Source organism: Salvelinus fontinalis, chromosome 6, assembly GCF_029448725.1.
Source record: "Salvelinus fontinalis isolate EN_2023a chromosome 6, ASM2944872v1, whole genome shotgun sequence".
Lineage (NCBI taxonomy): Eukaryota > Metazoa > Chordata > Actinopteri > Salmoniformes > Salmonidae > Salvelinus > Salvelinus fontinalis.
The window spans coordinates 7,174,500-7,198,857 of record NC_074670.1 but is presented as its reverse complement, the minus strand read 5'-3'; the positions used below and the strand labels follow the sequence as shown (position 1 = coordinate 7,198,857).

General features: G+C 42.7%; 1 protein-coding gene across 1 annotated transcript; it reads right to left on the bottom strand.

Moving 5' to 3' along the window:
- Positions 1-9,773: 9,773 nt before the first annotated feature.
- LOC129856897 (sodium-dependent neutral amino acid transporter B(0)AT1-like) lies at positions 9,774-22,531 on the bottom strand. The gene is made up of 12 exons (XM_055924655.1): positions 22,207-22,531; positions 21,592-21,732; positions 21,368-21,505; positions 21,039-21,220; positions 13,791-13,901; positions 13,482-13,594; positions 11,618-11,746; positions 11,384-11,540; positions 11,015-11,219; positions 10,758-10,917; positions 10,375-10,537; positions 9,774-10,193 (listed from the first exon to the last, which is right to left on the bottom strand). The coding sequence occupies exons 1-12, from the start codon at positions 22,406-22,408 to the stop codon at positions 9,945-9,947; spliced, it is 1,950 nt and encodes a 649-aa protein (XP_055780630.1). The 5' UTR covers positions 22,409-22,531; the 3' UTR covers positions 9,774-9,944.
- Positions 22,532-24,358: the final 1,827 nt, after the last annotated feature.

The following is a 24,358-nucleotide window of genomic DNA, read 5'->3' as shown; positions in this document are numbered from 1 at the left end:
TCAATCAGAGGAAAATGAAAAACACCTGCCTCTAATTGAGAGCCATATCAGGTCACCCAATACCAACATAGAAACAGAAAACATAGACTGCCCACCCACACTCACGTCCTGACCAACTAACACATACAAAACTAACAGAAACCAGGTCAGGAACGTGACATCAATACAAAACCTAGGAGGCTCTTGGTTCTCTCGCCTTCCATAGACTTACACTGTAATTATGACAACTTCCAGAGGACATCCTCCAAACTGCTCTTGAAGCATGAACTGACATGTTGTCCACCCAATCAAAGGATCAGAGAATGAATCTAGTACTGCAAGCATAAGCTACAGCTAGCTAGCACTGCAGTGCATAAAATGTGGTGATTAGTTGACTCAAAGAGAGAGAAAGACGATACTTGAACAGTTTTCAACAAATTAATTTCTTCAAAAAGATGAATTTCTTCTTCCAGAAGAAAGTTCTTTGTTTCTGGCCATTTTGAGCCTGTAATCGAACCCACAAATGTTGATGCTCCAGATGCTCAAATAGTCTAAAATAGTCTGCTTCTTTAATCAGGACCACATTTTTCAGCTGTGCTAACATAATTGCAAAAGGGTTTTCTAATGATCAATTAGCCTTTTAAAATGACAAACTTGGATTAGCTAACACAACGTGCCATTGGAAAACAGGAGTGATGGTTGCTGATAATGGGCCTCTGTACGCCCATGAAGATATTCCATAAAAAATCTGCCATTTCCAGCTACAATAGTCATTTACAACAATAACAATGTCTACACTGTATTTCTGATCAATTTGATGTTACATTTCTAAGTGACCCAAAACTTTTGAACGGTAGTGTACATATGATATGAGTAATGTAAAATATGTAAACATTATTAAAGTGACCATTGTTCCATTATTAAAGTGGCAGTGATTCCAGGTCTATGTATACAGGGCAGCAGCCTCTAACGTGCTACTGATGGCTATTTAACAATCTGATGGCCTTGAGATAGAAGCTGTTTGTCAGTCTCTCCGTCCCAGCTTTGATGCACCTGTACTGACCTCGCCTTCTGGATGATAGCGGGGTGAACAGGCAGTGGCTTGGGTGGTTGTTGTCCTTGATGATCTTTTTGGCCTCTCTGTGACATTGGGTGCTGTAGGTGTCCTGGAGGGCAGGTAGTTTCCCCTGGTGATGCGTTGGGCAAACCGCGTCACCCTCTGGAGAGCCCTGCGGTTGCGGGCAGTGCAGTTGCCGTACCAGGCGGTGATACAGCCCGACAGGATGCTCTCAATTGTTCATCTGTAAAAGTGTGTGAGGGTTTATGTGCCAAGCCCAACTTCTTCAGCCTCCTCACACTGTGGGTGGACCATTTCAGTTTGTCAGTGACGTGTACGCCGAGGAACTTGAAGCTTTTGCCTGTTTGATTGCCTTACGGAGGGAATAACTACACTGTTTGTATTCAGCCATATTCCCAGTTACCTTGCCATGGTTAAATGCGGTGGCTCGCTCTTTCAGTTTTGCGCGAATGCTGGCATCTATCCACAGTTTCTGGTTAGGGTAGGTTTTAGTAGTCACATCTCCTATACACTTCCTGATAAACTCAGTCACCGTATCAGTGTATTCATCAATGTTATTCTCAGAGGCTACACGGAGCATATCCCAGTCTGCATGATCAAAACAATCTTGAATCGTTGATTCCGATTGGTCAGACCAGCGTTGAACAGGTATTTCCTGTTTTAGTTTCTGCCTACAGGAAGAGAGGAGCAAAATGGACTTGTGATCTGATTTTCTGAAGGGAGGACAGGGGAGGGCCTTGTAGGCATCCCGGAAGTCGGAGTAACAGTGGTCGAGTGTTTTAGCAGCACGAGTACTACAGTCAATGTGTTGATAGAACTTCGGTAGCTTTTTCCTCAAATTTGCTTTGTGAAAAATCCCCAGCTACAATAAATACTGCCTCAGGATATGTGGTTTCCAGTTTGCATAAAGTCCAGTGAAGTTTTTTTAGGGCCATCGTGGTATTGGCTTGAGGGGGAATATACACGGCTGTGACTATGATCGAAGAGAATTCTCTTGGGAGGTCGGGTGAACAAAAGGACTTGAGTTCCTGTATGTTATCACAATCACACCGAGGGTAGTTAATCACGAAACATACACCCACGCCCTTCTTCTTCCCGGAGCGATATCTATTCCTGTCTGCGGGATGAACTGAGAACCCAACTGGCTGTATGGACTCAGGCAGTATATCCCGACAGAGCCATGTTTCCGTGAAACAGAGTATATTACAATCCCTGATGTCTCTCTGGAAGGAAATCCTCGCCCTGAGCTCATTGACTTTATTATCCAGAGACTGAACATTAGCGAGTAATATACTCGGAAGCAGTGGGTGGTGTGCACGCCTCCTGAGTCGGACTAGAAGTCCACTCCGAATACCTCTTCTCCGCCGGCAGTGTTTTGGATCAGCCTCTGGAATCAGTTCAATTGCCCTGTGGGTATGAACAAGGATCCGATTCGGGAAAGTCGTATTACTGGTCATAATACTGGTAATGCTGGTGAGTTACCGCAGCTCCGACATCATAATGTTCTTTCCGACTGTATGTAATAACACAAAACAAATTCTGGTCTAATAATCTAGGAAATAATACAAAATACTGCAAAGTTGCCTAGCAGCTAGAAGCATGGGTACCATATCTGTCGGCGTCATTTGTTCATATAGAGGTTCAGTTCCAATACCATAGTGGTCCTATACTGTATATTTCTCATAGGGTCGCAAAATGTCAGTAATTTTCCCCAAATTACCAGGTTTTCCAGAAATCCTGGTTGGAGGATTCACGGATCTCCTGCTTAGTCCCTCCTGATTCCAGAAGCCTTCCATCCAGGATGTATAGAAAACCTGGCAATTTTTGGAAAGTTACCAGATTTTTGCAACACTAATTTCTCACAATAGATTCTCACTTTTAGGAGCTGAGCGCTGGATACTGTACTTGTCCACTGCATCAACAGTACGTTACCATGGAAACAGTATAACATCACAGACAGGTTAGCAAAATGGCATGATCTTGAACCATCCTGATAGTACTTCTAAAGCGGGAGAAAGACAGGTAAGACTAACATCAGAGATTATGTGCTTAGGTTAAGCGCCAAACAGAACAAGCTAAACAATGTGCTCTAACAGTAGGACATTTCCCATCTCGCTGGCCTGTTTGAGATCTAAATACCAACTTCTGTTGGCCCTAAAACCTCAGACTGATTTCTGCTCCAGTGTTGTAGGACATCTCAAGTTAAGACTGTTTTTTGAATGGTCTCTGTTTTGTTTATCCCAAATATTTGATGGTCTTGAATTTGACTCAACTTGCTCTGGTCTTGGTCTTGACTTGGACTTGAATATCTTTGGTCTCAGTCTTGAATCTGACTTGAATAAGGTGGTCTCAGCTACAACTGTTCTGCTCACCACCAGTAGAAACATAAATACACTGGTAAATGTAGTGTTCTTCTCGACGCCATAGTGTAGATGAAGGACTCTTACCTCCTCCATAGATCTGACACGAGTAAGGGAATCTCCAGACATTACCCAGACCCACAGCCAAACCTATAGCCTCATCAACTGCATTCATCTCATTACTATCCATCTTCTGGTCTGTGTGAACTATGGTATGCAACTACTGGCCTGACAATGTCCTCTCAGCCTGCATATATTACATGAGGAACTTCCTTTCTTTCTAACTCTACATCAGTCTCCACCTAGTCTGAAGAGAAAAGGAGGAGCCGTGCTGCCTGAGTATCTGCCATATCAACAGAAACACGAAGGCAACTGTGCTGCCTGAGTACCTGCTATATCAACAGAAACACGAAGGCAGCCGTGCTGCCTGAGCACCTACCATTTCAACAGAAACACGAAGGCAACTGTGCTGCCTGAGTACCTGCCATATCAGCAGAAACACGAAGACAACCGTGCTGCGTGATTACCTGCAATATCAACAGAAACACGAATGCAACCGTGCTGCCTGAGTACCCTCCATATCAACAGAAACACGAAGGCAACCATGCTCCCTGAGTACCTGCCAAATCAACAGAAACATGAAGGCAGCCGTGCGATCTGAAGGTTCAGCCTCACCTCGTTGTTTTGTTTAATCAAGGGCACTGTGTTTGTGCAAGGAAAGTGACACCCATTATTCCCCTGTCCAGCATTGTTGCTCCTGTCGTGTGGAATGTGGACGTGGACTTCCATCAAGCCTGCGATATGAGTCCTCACCTGCACACTGTCCAGAAGGGGGCGTATCTACGTGCCCTCTGATGTGCGGGACCATCTCCTCACCTGGGCACACACTGTGTCGGGGCACCCGGGTATAGCCCGTACTATCAACTGTCTCTCCGCCAAGTACTGGTGGCCCACCTTGGCCCGGGATATCTGGGTTACGTCTCTTCCTACTCCACCGGTGCACAAAGCAAGACACCTAGACACCTCCCCTATGGCAAACTCCACCCGCTGCCGGTTCCACAACAACCCTGGTCCCATTTCTCTGTGGACTTTGTCACAGACCTTCCCCCCTCGGAGGGGCAGTTTTCCAAAGCCTGTCGTTTGAAGAGGCTCTCTTCTCTCACTTCTTCCGGCACTACGGGACGCCGGAGAACAACATGTCTGGCCGTGGTCCTCGGTTCACCTCCCGTGTCTGGAAGGCCTTCATGGAACGACTGGTGGTCACGGTCAGCCTCACTTCCGGGTACCGTCCCCAATCAAGTGGGTAGGTGGAAAGGGTATATCAGGAACTGGGTGGGCACCTTCCCTCCATCAACTCTTCCTCTAACCTCACACCCTTTCAGTGTGTTGTAGGCTATCAGCCGGCCCTGGCACACTGGCACTGGAGTCAGATCGAGGCTCCTGTGGTGGACAATTGGTTCCGGCGTGCCGAGGAGGCATGGAATACCGCGCACACCCGTCTCCAGCGCATCGTCCTCCGGCAGAGGGCGCAGGCCAATCGGCACCGCAGTGTGGCCCCGGTCTTTCAGCCCGGTGACAGGGTCTGGCTTTCTACGAAGGACCTGCTCCTCCACCTGCCCTGTCGGAAGCTGAGCCCTCAGTTTGTGGGCCCGTTCAAAGTCCTGAGGAGAGTCAATGAGGTGATTACTGCTCCCAGATTACTGCTCCCCATCAATTACCGTAACTCACCCTCATTTCATGTATCTCTCCTCAGGCCGGTAGCAGCTGGCCCCTTGGCTAGTGCTGGACCGCACGACGCACCTCCCCCTCCCTTGGACGTTGAGGGGGCCCCAGCATACTCCGTCCGCAGCCTGTTGGACTCACAGTGTCATGGAGGGCTTCTCCAGTACCTGATCGACTGGGAGGGGTACGGTCCCGAAGATCGGTGCTGGGTTCCGGCACATTACGTCCTGGATCATTCTCTCATTCGAGACTTCCACAGGCGTCATCCTGACCGACCCGCACAGCATCTCCGGGGTTGTTCCCAAGGTCAGCGGTGCCACGCTGCTGGAGCAGCGCCTCGGGGGGAGGGTACTGTCACACCAGCCTTTGCTTTGGCTCCCCCTTCTGTTCAGCTCAGGCATTCAGCGTAGCAGGCCTTCTAGCTTCTGCCGAACGTGCTGCTGGCAAACACCCTTCTCTCATCAACCCTGGACTTGTCTCGTCATCATTACACACACCTGGTTCCAATCCCCACTCTATCACTGTATATATACTCCCTCTGCCATTTGTCTTTGTCGGTCATTGTAAATGTTACTTGTTTTCCCGAGAGGAATTTCTTCTACTATTTCCTGAGCACTTTATGTTTTGCACTTTGGGTTTGCCCTGTGCCTTTTTGTTTATAAAGATATAATTTAAGCACAACAGCGTTTGGGTTTCATCCCGCTTTGATCTATGGTCCTTAAATAAATTCAGTAGTTCTAAACCTGTGACTGCCTCCTGCCTACTCCTCTCTACACCAGTGACACCTAATGCACCGTATATCCAGTCTGGATATGGCTTCAACTCCAAATTAGCAAGACAACTTTCCCGAAAGGGACACACAATAAAATTCATTAATATGGTACAGTTTTCCTGCAAAGAAAGTCTCAGTATGAGCTAGTCTATCAACATGAACTGAAGCAATGCACTGACTTGTGTATCTAACATAACCTGTGAATGTAATCTGTTACTGTCGATTGTGACATCAATATCTTATTGTGTTTTTTATCAGTTTCTACGTCTCAAAACTCTGTAGTTTAGTTGCTTATTGTGTTTAGAGGGAATATTACCAATTCAGGGTACCAAGCTTTCTAAAAGAGCTTCTTAGGGACTGTGCCGTCGAAGTAGAAGACAAAAATGACGAACGTGAAGGGACTGATCAGCCTCCATGAAGGCGGCAGGTAGCCTAGCGGTTAGAGTGTTGCATCAGTAACCGAAAGGCCTCTGGTTCGAATACCCAAGGTGAAAACTCTGTCGATGTGCCCTTGGCACTTAAACTTAAGTTAGTCCAGGGGTGCCTTACTACTATGGTTGACCCTGTAAAACAAGACATTCATTGCACCTATCTGGTCTATGTGACAATAAAACATGTTATTTTTATCTGCCAGTAGAAATTGCAACTGGGCCAGGCTCTGTGGTATAATAAATACATGACAATGGTTATCATTTTATCATAGTAATCAATGGCATTTTCCATCTAGATACTCCCCTATCAATACCCCCACCATCTTGAATAATGCCGTTATCCTCGAGATTCTTGAACTGTGTTTTGTGCAGTAGGAACATGCTGTGGGCACTTATGAGGATATCTCAGGTTTGTCACAGAGAACAGGGATGTACTGAATCCTTAGAATACACAGGGCGGTCCCGTGGTGCCTATCATAAGCCCGCACTCTGTGAGTATCCCTATAAATTATAGGACTTACTAACAGACGACAAGATCAAGTATCTGCGAGGTGCGGCCACGCCCAATGGACGAATGATTCCATCTTCTTGGAAACCAAACACCGATCGATGAAAAAGTATCCTACTCAGATGGAAGCAATCATCCCCGAGGGGATCCTGCGAAACGCACTGTTGCTCATTCAAGACCAACGGACTGACTTCACAATACATCCCGACCTGGATCAGAGAAAGAATGAAAACAACTCTAATACACTTTACCTTCCGGGACTGAGGACTGAGGACTGAGGACTGAGGACTGCGCGAGAGAGAGAGAGGTGGGTCTCACTCCTTTGGCTGTGAGCTATTTTTGGCCTGCTGGACTCATATCACTACTGTCAAGAGAAGAGGACAATGGACCTTTTTTTCTCCATCCCATCCTAGAGGAATCCACTTGGTCAAGAAACATCGGCATTCAAGTACATGACCTATTGCATTCTTAAATTCCTCTGAAAGTGGCGTTGTGTGTGACGTGGTGGAAGTCATTGAGTAATTGTAAGACGGCTGGTCTAATTTACGAGCCCATGGTCAATACTGTCCCGGCATTGTCCACATTCGGATGCCAACTGATTGCCTAGTTCATTGTCTATTCCTGGTTGGTGAAGCTCTCTATAGGGTCACGGTTGTGAAAGCCTGTGTTGGTGAACCCCTTTCACATTGTCTCTTTCAATTCCAAAAAACAAAATCAACCCTGTGAATGTTCTGTTGTACTGCCTGACTCGAGTATGGAAGTTCATTCATATTGACCTGTGGAGATTCTGTTGTACTGGCTGACTCGAGTATGGAAGTTCATTCATATTGACCTGTGGAGATTCTGTTGTACTGCCTGACTTGAGTATGGAAGTTCATTCATATTGACCTGTGAATGTTCTGTTGTACTGCCTGACTCGAGTATGGAAGTTCATTCATATTGACCTGTGGAGATTCTGTTGTACTGCCTGACTCGAGTATGGAAGTTCATTCATATTGACCTGTGGAGATTCTGTTGTACTGCCTGACTCGAGTATGGAAGTTCATTCATATTGACCTGTGGAGATTCTGTTGTACTGCCTGACTCGAGTATGGAAGTTCATTCATATTGACCTGTGGAGATTCTGTTGTACTGCCTGACTCGAGTATGGAAGTTCATTCATATTGACCTGTGAATGTTCTGTTGTACTGCCTGACTCGAGTATGGAAGTTCATTCATATTGACCTGTGGAGATTCTGTTGTACTGCCTGACTCGAGTATGGAAGTTCATTCATATTGACCTGTGGAGATTCTGTTGTACTGGCTGACTCGAGTATGGAAGTTCATTCATATTGACCTGTGGAGATTCTGTTGTACTGGCTGACTCGAGTATGGAAGTTCATTCATATTGACCTGTGGAGATTCTGTTGTACTGCCTGACTCGAGTATGGAAGTTCATTCATATTGACCTGTGGAGATTCTGTTGTACTGGCTGACTCGAGTATGGAAGTTCATTCATATTGACCTGTGGAGATTCTGTTGTACTGGCTGACTCGAGTATGGAAGTTCATTCATACTGACCTGTGGAGATTCTGTTGTACTGGCTGACTCGAGTATGGAAGTTCATTCATATTGACCTGTGAATGTTCTGTTGTACTGCCTGACTCGAATATGGAAGTTCATTCATACTGACCTGTGGAGATTCTGTTGTACTGCCTGACTCGAGTATGGAAGTTCATTCATATTGACCTGTGGAGATTCTGTTGTACTGCCTGACTCGAGTATGGAAGTTCATTCATATTGACCTGTGGAGATTCTGTTGTACTGCCTGACTCGAGTATGGAAGTTCATTCATATTGACCTGTGGAGATTCTGTTGTACTGCCTGACTCGAGTATGGAAGTTCATTCATATTGACCTGTGGAGATTCTGTTGTACTGCCTGACTCGAGTATGGAAGTTCATTCATATTGACCTGTGGAGATTCTATTGTACTGCCTGACTCGAGTATGGAAGTTCATTCATATTGACCTGTGGAGATTCTCACCTCAATAACTGTGTTGTATCCCGTTATTCCCTGCTTTTAAATTGTATCTTTAACTACCTAAATTTCCAACTGATTTAGTCTAGTAAATAAAAACTTAAATGAATTATTTGAGGCATTGTGTTAATTTGCGAGCTATTGGGTTCTTGAGGTTCCAGACCTCGACGACTATTCAGAATGAGAACATGGTAAAAATGATTATATTGTTGATAGAATTAACACTGTAACGATTAATGATAACTACTCATAGAGTTAATTCAGGAGTCTCTCTATAGGCAACCTTTAATGGTGCCTCTTTCATTTGAACAGGATAACCGGATTGTCACGACTTCGGCTGAGGTCGGCTCCTCTCCTTGTTCGGGCGGCGTTCGGCGGTCGACGTCACCGGCTTTCTAGTCATCACCGTTCCATGTTTCCTTTTTCCTTTTTTTTTGTCTTGATTACGCACACCTGATTTCTATTCCCTTATTATGTTCCTTATTTACCCTCTCGTCTACCTTTCTGTTTTGTCCGTAATTGTTTTGTGTTACCGTGTGTTACAGATGAATCAAATAAATCTGATCAATTCATTATTCCAGTAATTAATGAATACATTATCTGGAATATTTATTAGCCCAAAGTCGCAAGACCAGCACTACACATTAAATGGTCACCCCCAAGGACAATGATATAGCAAGACCAGCACTACACATTAAATGGTAATGCCCGAGGATTATACTATAGCAAGACCAGCTCTACACATTAAATGGTAATCCCTGAGGACTATACTATAGCAAGACCAGAACTACACACTGAATGGTAATCCCCGAGGACTATACTATAACAAGAACATAACAAGAACAAAGGATATAATTTAGTTTAATGTTGACTTTTCAGCACAAAAATTACAACAATGTGTCAATCAATGTAAGCTTTAATGGCTTTTCTGCCATACCTCATTCCATACAAACTTGTAGTGTAAAACTTGCAGTGTAAAACATTCAAACGTATCTACTCCTTTCAGCTATCAGTGGCATGAAGTAAACAAATGGAGGCCTGTCATGAAAACAACAATGGGACTAGTGACTTGCTCACTATCTTCCATCTGCTGTCTCTGGGATGTCTGGTTTGTTCTTGGTAGCCTCATCCGTTAGGTGAACTTGTTTGGCAATAGTGTTTAAGTCATCTTGTTTAAACTCACTATCCTTCTTGCAGCAGCGGTTCCTCAAACATTTGTAAACAGCCGTAAGAGGTACAGAAAGACCTGGGATTCCTGCCAGGATGAAGATTATGGCAAAGATCCAGGTTGGATATTCCTTCTCCTCCAATGTAGGGAAGTTGTCCTGCGAAGAAACGGTAATAACCTAGTTAAGTGTGTTTGTAGGCTACTGATGCCACTATCTAGTGAGATCCTTTCAAACACCCAATAGAGAACATGTGCAGCTCTACATATTTACTATTAGCAAGTAGAAATCTCCTCATTTCATAACTAGTTTGGCCACTGACAACAAAGTGAAACGTTACCGATTCAGGATTCCAGGCTTTGTACATGGGTGTTTCTTGGACTTTCGTGACAAAGTAGAACACAAAGATGACAAACATGATGGTGGGGCTGACAAATCTCCATGTGATCTGCCAGAAGAGGTTGGGCTTGTGGCCGATCATGAACTCAATATCATCGTTGAACCTGTTAGAACAACGTACATAGTCAACATTCATTAATGCCCAGACTCTAATGAATCTATGGTGAATGTAAGGACCAACAGAATTTTGTTTCTATGATAACCTGTCAATGCCATAGAGTAACGTAACCCCCAACATCTCACTGAATTAATGTATTAATCACCTTTCAATACCATAGATGTACAGAACACTGACCATCTCAAATAATTAATATTATTTCTCACCTATCAATACCATAGAGGTACACAACCCCAACCATCTCACAGAATGCAATGATCAGCAGAGGAATGGACCCGCCATAGCTGTCAAAGAGTGCCAGCCAGTAGTTCCCTGAGCCTTGAACAAATATTAATCCAACAAAGCAGCAGAGGACACATGTTGTCCCTGTAACAGAAGAAGAAGATAAAGATATTTAACAAAGGGATCTCCATCCTTCAAAATGGTGTAAGGAAGGTGTAATGGTGTAAAGAAGCCATCTCACCAGCGATGGCTTCTTTGGGCCAACTCTTGGGGAAAACCCCCAGGTCCTGAAGTGGTACCAGAACTCCTTCGATATTTCCAAACATGGAGGAAAGGCCGAGACAGAAGAGCATGATGAAGAACAAGACTGACCAAACAGGAGATACAGGCATCTTAGTGATGGCCTCTGTGAACACGATAAAGGCCAGACCAGTTCCTTCAACCCCCTGTAGCAAGACAAGGAGAGAATGAATCATATGCCTAGCAACTAAGATATATTTACAGTAAGGCTCATATACTCCACTTGTGTTGTATCCATCTCACCAAACCTTATACAAATATTGGTAACACTTTACATTCAGTTACCCTTTTATAAAAATGAATGAATCACCTCACTAAGGAAAGAATTCAAGTCACAGATCTTCAAGTTGAGCCCCTGAATGACTTCTGGATGTGTTCCATTGAGACTCTGGAGAACGTGATCATAGTTGTTCTCAGTGACGTTGCCCTCGGGGAGATCAAATGTATTCAGCAGTGTCAGGATATTTCTGCAAAAACATTTCTTTCGAGGTTAGTTCATATCTTCATGCAACAACTCTAGTTTAATTCTATTATAGGTACATACCCAGTAATACAGTCATCAAACTTCTCTGTGGCTCTGAAGCCAATGATGGTGTAAATGACTGTTGCAGCGTAGACGGCAGTGGCTCCGTTCACGATAGAGATGATCACTGCATCTTGTTCACAGTTATTACTGGAGAGACAGAACACATTAAGAACCCAGCCATCAGAATCCAGCCATAAGGTTTGAATCTAGTTCAACTGTCGTACCCCATCAGTATCCAGCCATAAGGTTTGAATATAGTTCAACTGTCATTCCCCATCAGTATCCAGCCATACGGTTTGAATCTAGTTCAACTGTTGTACCCCATCAGTATCCAGCCATAAGTTTTGAATCTAGTTCAACTGTTGAACCCCATCAGTATCCAGCCATACGGTTTGAATCTAGTTCAACTGTTGTACCCCATCAGTATCCAGCCATAAGTTTTGAATCTAGTTCAACTGTCGAACCCCATCAGAATCCAGCCATAAGGTTTGAATCTAGTTCAACTGTCGTACCCCATCAGAATCCAGCCATAAGGTTTGAATATAGTTCAACTGTCGTACCCCATCAGAATCCAGCCATAAGATTTGAATCTAGTTCAACTGTCATACCCCATCAGAATCCAGCCATAAGGTTTGAATCTAGTTCAACTGTCGTACCCCATCAGTATCCAGCCATAAGGTTTGAATATAGTTCAACTGTCATTCCCCATCAGTATCCAGCCATAAGGTTTGAATCTAGTTCAACTGTTGTACCCCATCAGTATCCAGCCATAAGTTTTGAATCTATTTCAACTGTCGTACCCCATCAGTATCCAGCCATAAGGTTGGAATCTAGTTCAACTGTCGTGCCCCATCAGTATCCAGCCATAAGGTTTGAATCTAGTTCAACTGTCGTACCCCATCAGAATCCAGCCATAAGGTTTGAATCTAGTTCAACTGTCGTACCCCATCAGAATCCAGCCATAAGGTTTGAATCTAGTTCAACTGTCATACCCCATCAGAAACCAGCCATAAGGTTTGAATCTAGTTCAACTGTCGTAACCCATCAGAAACCAGCCATAAGGTTTGAATCTAGTTCAACTGTCGTACCCCATCAGAATCCAGCCATAAGGTTTGAATCTAGTTCAACTGTCGTACCCCATCAGTATCCAGCCATAAGGTTTGAATATAGTTCAACTGTCGTACCCCATCAGAAACCAGCCATAAGGGTTTAATCTAGTTCAACTGTCGTACCCCATCAGTATCCAGCCATAAGGTTTGAATCTAGTTCAACTGTCGTACCCCATCAGAAACCAGCCATAAGGGTTTAATCTAGTTCAACTGTCGTACCCCATCAGAAACCAGCCATAAGGTTTGAATCTAGATCAACTGTCGTACCCCATCAGAAACCAGCCATAAGGGTTTAATCTAGTTCAACTGTCGTACCCCATCAGAACCCAGCCATAAGGTTTGAATCTAGTTCAACTGTCGTACCCCATCAGAAACCAGCCATAAGGTTTGAATCTAGTTCAACTGTCGTACCCCATCAGAAACCAGCCATAAGGTTTAATCTAGTTCAACTGTCGTACCCCATCAGAAACCAGCCATAAGGTTTGAATCTAGTTCAACTGTCGTACCCCATCAGAATCCAGCCATAATGGTTTAATCTGAACCAGATATATTGCAGCATCACTTTAACTTTTTCATAATCCTTGGCTGCATTAATGTCAATGAAATATTTTACGATGAAAGTTAAGCGTGCTCACTTTGAGGTAGGTAGGACTGGGTCCTAAGCTTGCAGTGGTTATGTACAAGTTATGATATGTCTTGAATTGATTTAGTGTCTCAACTGGGTTGTGAACAACAAGTCATTTAGTAGTTATTAGCCAGAAGTATGGACTTACTGCACTGAGTTGTAGCTGGAGAAAGACAGAAGACCTCCAAAGGCCAAAGAGAATGAATAGAAAACCTGGGCACCCGCATCAAGCCAGGTAGTTGGGTTCATTAGTTCATTCATCTGGAGAAACACACACCCAGAGAAATGTTGTTAGGTGTGTCGTTTTGATTCTATCATACTACCTCATATATTAACGCTAGCTAAAAGGCCTTAGATGCACTCTTTGTGGATCTGGATCTGTGGCCGAACTTGGAATATCATATACTTTGAATAAATACTTTTGTTCGATGACGGGATAGTAATGTTAACTACTCACGTCTGGGGTGAAGAGGAACTTCACTCCATTCAAAGAGCCTTTCAAGGTCAAGCCTCTGATCAGAAAGATGGTCAGCACCACATAAGGTAATGTTGAGGTGATATACACAGCCTAATGGGAGGAGACCACAGGGTAATGTTGAGGTGATATACACAGCCTAATGGGAGGAGACCACAGGGTAATGTTGATATACACAGCCTAATGGGAGGAGACCACAGGGTAATGTTGATATACACAGCCTAATGGGAGGAGACCACATGGTAATGTTGATATACACAGCCTAATGGGAGGAGACCACAAGGTAATGTTGATATACACAGCCTAATGGGAGGAGACCACATGGTAATGTTGAGGTGATATACACAGCCAAATGGGAGGAGACCACAGGGTAATGTTGAGGTGATATACACAGCCTAATGGGAGGAGACCACAGGGTAATGTTGAGGTGATATACACAGCCTAATGGGAGGAGACCACAGGGTAATGTTGATATACACAGCCTAATGGGAGGAGACCACAGGGTAATGTTGAGGTGATATACACAGCCTAATGGGAGGAGACCACAGGGTAATGTTGATATACACAGCCTAATGGGAGGAGACCACATGGTAATGTTGATATACACAGCCTAATGGGAGGAGACCACAGGGTAATGTTGAGGTGATATACACAGCCTAATGGGAGGAGACCACAGGGTAATGTTGAGGTGATATACACAGCCTAATGGGAGGAGACCACAGGGTAATGTTGAGGTGATATACACAGCCTAATGGGAGAAGACCACAGGGTAATGTTGATATACACAGCCTAATGGGAGGAGACCACAGGGTAATGTTGAGGTGATATACACAGCCTAATGGGAGGATACCACAGGGTAATGTTGAGGTGATATACACAGCCTAATGGGAGGAGACCACAGGGTAATGTTGAGGTGATATACACAGCCTAATGGGAGGAGACCACATGGTAATGTTGATATACACAGCCTAATGGGAGGAGACCACAGGGTAATGTTGAGGTGATATACACAGCCTAATGGGAGGAGACCACAGGGTAATGTTGATATACACAGCCTAATGGGAGGAGACCACATGGTAATGTTGATATACACAGCCTAATGGGAGGAGACCACAGGGTAATGTTGATATACACAGCCTAATGGGAGGAGACCACAGGGTAATGTTGATATACACAGCCTAATGGGAGGAGACCACAGGGTAATGTTGATATACACAGCCTAATGGGAGGAGACCACAGGGTAATGTTGATATACACAGCCTAATGGGAGTAGACCACAGGGTAATGTTGATATACACAGCCTAATGGGAGGAGACCACAGGGTAATGTTGAGGTGATATACACAGCCTAATGGGAGGAGACCACATGGTAATGTTGATATACACAGCCTAATGGGAGGAGATCACAGGGTAATGTTGATATACACAGCCTAATGGGAGGAGACCACAGGGTAATGTTGATATACACAGCCTAATGGGAGGAGACCACAGGGTAATGTTGATATACACAGCCTAATGGGAGGAGACCACAGGGTAATGTTGATATACACAGCCTAATGGGAGGAGACCACAGGGTAATGTTGATATACACAGCCTAATGGGAGGAGACCACAGGGTAATGTTGAGGTGATATACACAGCCTAATGGGAGGAGACCACATGGTAATGTTGATATACACAGCCTAATGGGAGGAGACCACTGGGTAATGTTGAGGTGATATACACAGCCTAATGGGAGGAGACCACAGGGTAATGTTGAGGTGATATACACAGCCTAATGGGAGGAGACCACTGGGTAATGTTGAGGTGATATACACAGCCTAATGGGAGGAGACCACAGGTAATGTTGAGGTGATGTACACAGCCTAATGGGAGGAGACCACAGGGTAATGTTGAGGTGATATACACAGCCTAATGGGAGGAGACCACAGGGTAATGTTGAGGTGATATACACAGCCTAATGGGAGGAGACCACAGGTAATGTTGAGGTGATATACACAGCCTAATGTGAGGAGACCACAGGGTAATGTTGAGGTGATATACACAGCCTAATGGGAGGAGACCACAGGGTAATGTTGAGGTGATATACACAGCCTAATGGGAGGAGACCACAGGGTAATGTTGAGGTGATATACACAGCCTAATGGGAGGAGACCACAGGTAATGTTGAGGTTATATACACAGCCTAATGGGAGGAGACCACAGGGTAATGTTGAGGTGATATACACAGCCTAATGGGAGGAGACCACAGGTAATGTTGAGGTGATATACACAGCCTAATGGGAGGAGACCACAGGTAATGTTGAGGTTATATACACAGCCTAATGGGAGGAGACCACAGGGTAATGTTGAGGTGATATACACAGCCTAATGTGAGGAGACCACAGGGTAATGTTGAGGTGATATACACAGCCTAATGGGAGGAGACAACAGGTAATGTTGAGGTGATATACACAGCCTAATGGGAGGAGACCACAGGTAATGTTGAGGTGATATACACAGCCTAATGGGAGGAGACCACAGGTAATGTTGAGGTGATATACACAGCCTAATGGGAGGAGACCACAGGTAATGTTGAGGTGATATACACAGCCTAATGGGAGGAGACCACAGGGTAATGTTGAGGTGATATACACAGCCTAATGGGAGGAGACCACAGGGTAATGTTGAGGTGATATACACAGCCTAATGGGAGGAGACCACAGGGTAATGTTGAGGTGATATACACAGCCTAATGGGAGGAGACCACAGGGTAATGTTGAGGTGATATACACAGCCTAATGGGAGGAGAGAGGGATGCTGTTATGAATTTGAACAGTTACTGTTTTGTGTACTATTATTGCAAATATACTAACATGGACTTATTAGTTTATGTCAACACTTACACATTAAAGGGTTTTTCTTTAATTTTACTATTTTCTACATTGTAGAATAATAGTGAAGACATCAGAACTAAATAACACATGTGGAATCATGTAGTAACCAAAAAAGTGTTAAACAAATCAAAATATATTTTATTTTTGAGATTCTTCAAATAGCCACTCTTTGCCTTGATGACAGCTTTGATGATGTATCACTGCAGAATGCTGTGGTAGCCATACTGGTTAAATGTGTCTTGAATTGTAAATAAGTCACAGACAGCGCCACCAGCAAAGCACCCCCACACCATAATACCTCCTCCACCATGCTTTGCGGTGGGAAATACACATCCGAATTTGGACTCCAGACCAAATGACACATTTCCACTTTTTCCAATTTTCTATTGTCCATTGCTTGTGTTTCTTGGCCCAAGCAAGTTTCTTATTATTATTGGTGTCCTTTAGTAGTGGTTTCTTTGCAGCAATTCAACATGAAGGCCTGATTCACACAGTCTCCTCTGAACAGTTGATGTTGAGATGTGTCTGTTACTTGAACTCTGTGAAGCATTTATTTGGGCTGCAATTTCTGAGGCTGGTAACTCTAATGAACGTATCCTCTGCAGCAGAGGTACATGAGAGCCAGTTTCTTCATAGCGCTTGATGGTTTTTGCAACTGCACTTGAAGAAACATTCAAAGTTCTTGACATTTTCTTGATTGACTGACCTTCATGTCTTAAAGTAATGATGGACTGTCGTTTCTCTTTGCTTTTTGGGCTGTTCTTGCCATAATATGGACTTGGTCTTTTAACAAATAGGGCTCTCTTCGGATTGGCTCAAATGTATTAAAACCTCTACGGGATTGGTGTCCCCACCACGGGATGGTTGAGCTAACGTAGGATAATGTGATTAGCATTAGGTTGTAAGTAACAAAAAAATCCCACGACATAGCCATATCTGATGTGGGCAGAAAGCATAAATTCTTGTTAATCTGTCCAATTTACAGTAGCTAATATAGTGAAAGAATACCGTGCTATTGTTTGAGGAGAGTCCACAATGATGAACATTTGGGTAGTCTTGATACAACATTTTGAGCAGATATACAATGCTTCCTTGGATCAGTCTAAAACTTTGCACATACACTGCTGACATCTAGTGGCCAACATCTAAATTGCGGCTGGGCTGGAATAATACATTATGGCTTTTCTCTTGCATTTCAAAGATGATGGTATCTTTTACCAGATCTAATATGTTGTTTTCTCCTACATTAATTCACATTTCCACAAACTTCAAAGTGTTTTCTTTTAAATTCTATCAAGAATATTTATATCCTTGCTTCAGGTCCTTAGCTACAGGCAGTTAGATTTGGGTATGTCATTTTAGGCCAATTTTTTTTTTTAAAGGGTCAGATCCTTAATAGGTTTTAAGAGGGAAAGACAAGGCACACCTATTAATTGTAATGCATTCCAGGTGACTTATCTCATGAAGCTGGTTGAGAGAATGCAAAGAGTGTGCAAAGCTGTCATCAAGGCAAAGGGTGGCTACTTTGAAGAATCTCAAATATAAAATATATTTTGATTTGTTTAACACTTTTTGGTTACTGCATGATTCCATATGTGTTATTTCATAGTGTTGATGTCTACACTATTCTTCACTATTCTACAATGTAGAAATGAGTAAAAATAAAGAAAAACCTTTGAATGAGTAGGTTTTCTAAAACTTTTGACCGGTAGTGTATAACTATTATAAATATGTTCCGCAAGCTGACATTAGTTAAATATATGTCACTATGGATACATAAAACAATCACATTTTACCATTGCAGTTTAATGTCACAGAAGCTGAGATATATGAGTTACAGTATATGTCATTAGAGTGATATACTACTGATATGTCACAAGGGTGATATAGTACTGATATGTCAGTAGGGTGATATACTACTGATATGTCACAAGGGTGATATAGTACTGATATGTCATTAGAGTGATATACTACTGATATGTCATTAGGGTGATATACTGCTGATATGTCACCATGTCAGACCTGGGATAACTATAATTTTAACTATGCTTTGTGGAAAGTAAAACTAATTCTGGGGTAACAAACAGTTACTTTGGAGATGACTACAACTATCTGAATACAGATAAAAAAATACTATTTGAATACAGATCTCAGGAAGTGACTATTTATCTGAAACTATTGGATTGGCTGCCTTCCACTGGCAGGGCTGTATCTAGAACTGCATGTTGAAGATAGAAATAGAATGAATTGACAACACACAATGCCCTATACTATTCCAATTTATCTGACAGTCATATATTTGATCTGCATGATACATTTCTATCTGAACATTTTGTAAATGTACATTCTCCTGTATGTCCATTGCCCCAGGTGCACATAATCAAGTTAAACCAATTATACCAATGATATTTTGTACAGATAAGTATAAATAAGTTGTGATATTCAACTACTGTATGACTCCTTCAACATGCTACTGAAAAGGTTGAAAGCTGCCATTCATTTTCTGATACCTGAAAATACTGCAGAGTAATTCAAAGCCATTTGCAAACACTGCTAACAGCAAGTTGAATGCTTAGCAAAAACAACTTCGAACCTCTTTGAACATCTGAGGGCATGTGTTCTTGTTGTCAAACGCACACTATACCATCTTTAAAGGGATAGTTTACTCAGAATACAAACGCTCATGATTTTCCATCTCCTTTGTCTGTAGTTGGGACATTTAGTTTCCTTTCGACACTTAATGGCCGTACTTTGTTACTGTTAGCTTTCTCAGTAACACTTACCATTAAACTGTTCTTGCACCTGTGTAATAAACTTTAATTTACTTTTGGAACAACATTTTATTAGCATGTTGTTACACAATACTTTGTCAATTGCATTTTAATCGCATATCAATGACCTGAGTGTTTTTGTAACTACTGTACACAAGAGGAATTGTGTCTGTTCCTTATTCCACTTATGTAATAACTCCAGTATTATGCAATTACAAAACAACTGCCAAAGTCAATGTTCTTGTTGTAATAATGGCAAAGTTACTACACAAGTATAACAACTTAATATCATGTGTTACAGTACTACCTTATGTCTCACTCATTATGAAAATATATATTTGTTCGTTTAAAGCTGCAAAAGTGCTCTACTCTAATGTTGAGGTGATTTCTTGTCCCTCGTGTATTTCATTCTAGGTTATAGGCTAAATTAAGACTCATATCTAAGAGCCCTACAAACCACTTGCTTATAATAAAATATTTGACTAATTCAACTAACTGTTTTATTTTTTGGATTCTTCATCAAATATTTGACAGCCATATATTCAAATACCTTCAAATATTATTTGGTTTTTTGAGAGGTTTTCAAAATACTACATTTGTTTGTCTTTGAGCTGAAACTCTATATAAACTATATTTGTCTACCTCGAGTGTTTGAAAAGTTGGTATTTTCAAATAAACTACAAACTACAACAATTTTCTGTCCAGGTTTGCACCATGGTGACATACACTGTATATACAGTATATAATACAATATGCAATACAAATATCTAAAATACTTTCAAATTAGAACGTGAACACTGTCTACAACTGTTTACACTGTCAAAGTGGTGTCAGAAAGGTCAACAAAGCTGTTATTAAAAACATCTGGGTCATTTGAGCGCTCTGGTAACATTTCTCTCAAATGTTGTGCACACATTTGTTTACATCCCTGTTCGTGAGCATTTCTCCTTTCCCAAGATAATCCATCCACCTGACAGGTGTGGTATATCAAGAAGCTAATTAAACAGCATGATCATTACACAGGTGCACCTTGTGCTAATGTGCAGTTTTGTCACACAACACAATGCCACAGATGTCTCAAGTTTTGAGGGAGTGTACAATTGGCATGCTGACTGTAGGAATGGCCACCAAAGCAGTTGCCAGAGAGTTTAATGTTAATTTATCTTCAATTAAACCACTATGTCATTTTAGAGAATATGGCAGTATGCCCAATCGACTTAACATACGTGTAATTGGCTGGGCCTGTGCCTGGCTCCCAAGTGGGCGGGCCATGGCTGCGCCCCTGCCCAGTCATGTGAAATCCATAGATTAGGGCCTAATGAATTTATTGCAATGAATTGATTTCCTTATATGAACTATAACTCAGTAAAATTGTTGCAATTGTTGCTTGCTGCATTTATATTTTTGTTCAGTTTAGTAAAACAAATCATTCTGTCATGTTTTGTATATGGCTATAATATCCTAAAAAGGAAACCTTGATTCAGCGCTTCAATAACCAAGTGCCTATAAACATAACCGTGATCAGTTTGACATTGACAGCTGCTGCTGTTATAAAGTGATTTGCTGTCCAGAAGTTATGCCGTACCTTCCCAGTAGTCTCAATGCCTCGACTTATGCAGATAAACAGCAACGCCCAGGCAGACACATGGCATAGGACCATCCACCACTGTAGCCCACCTGTGTTACCTATGTCTGGGGTGGTGTTCAGGGTCTCTCTGTACCAATAGTAATCCACTGGAGAGCTTCTTTCACACTCTGACACCAGGCCTGGGTAAAGTTCATTTAATTCATTCACATGGTAAAATACAATAGAATGAAGCAATTGAAGACAGAGTTACAGGTAACGAAATAAGGGGTGTGTATAAAGTTAATCATTTTCCATCATTATAGCTCAGCTATCTATGGATGACTTACCTGTCATGTTGGCATTGACTGGACATTGGCTCCAAGGCAGCGGATCTTGGAAGGAGTTAAAGAAGTACCACATCACCCAGGCCATGATGGTGTTGTAGTACAGGCTGACCAGAAAGGACACACACATGGATCCAATGCCTATGGAACATAACACAACACCGTGGCCCAATGAGATTTGGTCTATTTTTACCCATGTCTAAATTCCTATGGAGTGTTTTGCTTACCAATGCCAGTCAAGTATGGATGGATGGCAGACCAGACACCTACACTGCCTTTCCTTAGACGTTGACCAATAGCAAACTCCAGATGGAGCAGAGGAACACCTTCTAGAACCAGCAGGATCAGGAAAGGAATCATGAATGCACCTGAGAACAGACCAAGAAGCAGGGTGAAGGAGGGGTTATCTGTTGCTGTTGTATGTACATAAAGAAACACAGTTGCAAAATTACAGTAACTTTCCCAAAACGTCCGTATTTCCTGCTTATTCCCCTCTGTATTAACCTCTGTATTAATCTCTGTATTAACCTCTGTATTAACCTCTGTATTAATCTCTGTATTAACCTCTGTATTAATATCTGTATTAATCTCTGTATTAACCTCTGTATTAATCTCTGTATTAACCTCTGTATTAATCTCTGTATTAATCTCTGTATTAACCTCTGTATTAACCTCTATTAATCTCTGTATTAACCTCTGTATTAACCTCTGTATTAACCTCTGTATTAACCTCTGTATTAAGGGAATTATCAAACTGGGATTTCTGGAAAACCCATGAATTTGAGGAAAGTTACCGGTATTCTGCAACCCTACTCTTCAACAACACATTCAACAACACCTACCTCCCCCATGGCTCTGGCAAAGGTACGGGAAGCGCCAGACGTTCCCCAGTCCCACACAGAAACCTACGATAGTCAGCATGTACTGGGCCTTGTTGTCCCATTTGGGTCTGTCCCCAGCCTCCTCATTCTCCAGCTTTTCCAGTTCCTCATAGGAAGGGATCCTTTCTTCCAGGCCTTGGTTGGAGACCTGTAAACACCTCATGGTTCCTTCCACGCAGATGGACAGGCTCAATGCAAATGGAAAATATTACTACTTTCTATGGAGTCCAATGTATGTGTAATCTGTCCACTGTTCAAAGGAGGCTATTTATAAGGGCAAACTGTTCCCGATTATAATCAATGTCTTGGAATGGATGTGAGGCGCATTGCACACGCCTACAACCCCATTCCGTATGCCTCTTGCTAGTACACCATGGTAATCTATAGTCATTGGCCTCTGATAACGATCTCTATGACTCTTTTATGAGTGATATCAATTCCAATGAAGGTTCAACATTCAACGTTGTTATTTATATCCAATATACTGTCGGGTTCTTCTCTATAGAGTAGAACTAAGTCCAATTAGATTGTGGTTGTGATGGTGAGGATCATGATGTTATTGTTGGTTAATGTACCCAGTATTTTAGCTCTTTTATCTGTGTTATTCATAGGGATTCTCTGTATCCACTAAGTTCTGATTTGATCATGGCATAAGAATTATTATAAACTGGGTGGTTCGAGCCCTGAATGCTGATTGGCTCAAAGCCGTGGTATATCAGAACATTGCTTTTTATCGCGTTGCATGGTTCCTAAGAACAACCCTTAGCCCGGGAATATTGGCCAAATACCACACCCCCTCGGGCCTTATTGCTTAAATATACCATCTACACACTTATCTCAAGAGGGCAGCCTCCCAACTCACCCATGTGGACTCTGTACAGCACATCCATGGTCAGACCAGTCACTACCATCTATTGGCTCTCAGGCCTGACAACAGTATCCATTCATATTGATTCATATTAGACTCAATCGTGCAATCAACTCCATCAAATAAGTTGAAATGTATTAGGAAATATTTAGTTAGAGTTTGGGCGTGCTACCCTTTTAGAAACAACAACCTGAACCGAAACCCTCGTAACAACCTGAACCTAAACCCTCGTAACAACCTGAACCTAAACCCTCGTAACAACCTGAACCTAAACCCTCGTAACAACCTGAACCGAAACCCTCGTAACAACCTGAACCTAAACCCTCGTAACAACCTGAACCTAAACCCTCGTAACAACCTGAACCGAAACCCTCGTAACAACCTGAACCTAAACCCTCGTAACAACCTGAACCTAAACCCTCGTAACAACCTGAACCTAAACCCTCGTAACAACCTGAACCTAAACCCTCGTAACAACCTGAACCTAAACCCTCGTAACAACCTGAACCTAAACCCTCGTAACAACCTGAACCGAAACCCTCGTAACAACCTGAACCGAAACCCTCGTAACAACCTGAACCTAAACCCTCGTAACAACCTGAACCTAAACCCTCGTAACAACCTGAACCTAAACCCTCGTAACAACCTGAACCTAAACCCTTGTAACAACCTGAACCTAAACCCTCGTAACAACCTGAACCTAAACCCTCGTAACAACCTGAACCTAAACCCTCGTAACAACCTGAACCTAAACCCTCGTAACAACCTGAACCTAAACCCTCGTAAGAGCAAGCTAATACAGAGTAGCAGAAACAGTGGAGATTCATAAAAAACTACAGCAAGAAATAATGAGAACTACATTTGAAGAGGAGTAATTTATGACTTCTGTTGAATAGCTAACTCTGCCCTCTAGTGCTGCAGAATGAAAGTATGCTCTCAGAACAGCCTCAATTCGCTGGGGCATGGAATCCTACAAGGTGTCCAAAGCATTCCACAGGGATGCTTGCCCATGTTAACTTAAATGCTTCCCACAGTTGTGTCAAGTTGGCTGGATTTCCTTTGGGTGGTGGACTATTCTTGATACACAGGGGAAACTGTTGAGTGTGAAAAACCCAGCAGCGTTGCAGTTCTTGACACAAACCGGTGTGCCTGACACCTACTACCATACCCTGTTCAAAGGCACTTAAATATTTTGTCTTTCCCATTCACCCTCTGAATGGCACACATACACAATCCATGTCTCAA

Bases quoted from the DNA above. Each gene is read 5' to 3' on its own strand.
- LOC129856897 (XM_055924655.1), bottom strand. From the start codon at position 22,408: ATGAGGTGTTTACAGGTCTCCAACCAAGGCCTGGAAGAAAGGATCCCT. The intron at 21,733-22,206 runs GTAGGTGTTGTT...GTCTGTTCTCAG, and splicing joins TTGCCAGAGCCATGGGGGAG to GTGCATTCATGATTCCTTTC. The intron at 11,220-11,383 runs GTGATTCATTCA...GTCTTGCTACAG, and splicing joins TGAATTCTTTCCTTAGTGAG to GGGGTTGAAGGAACTGGTCT.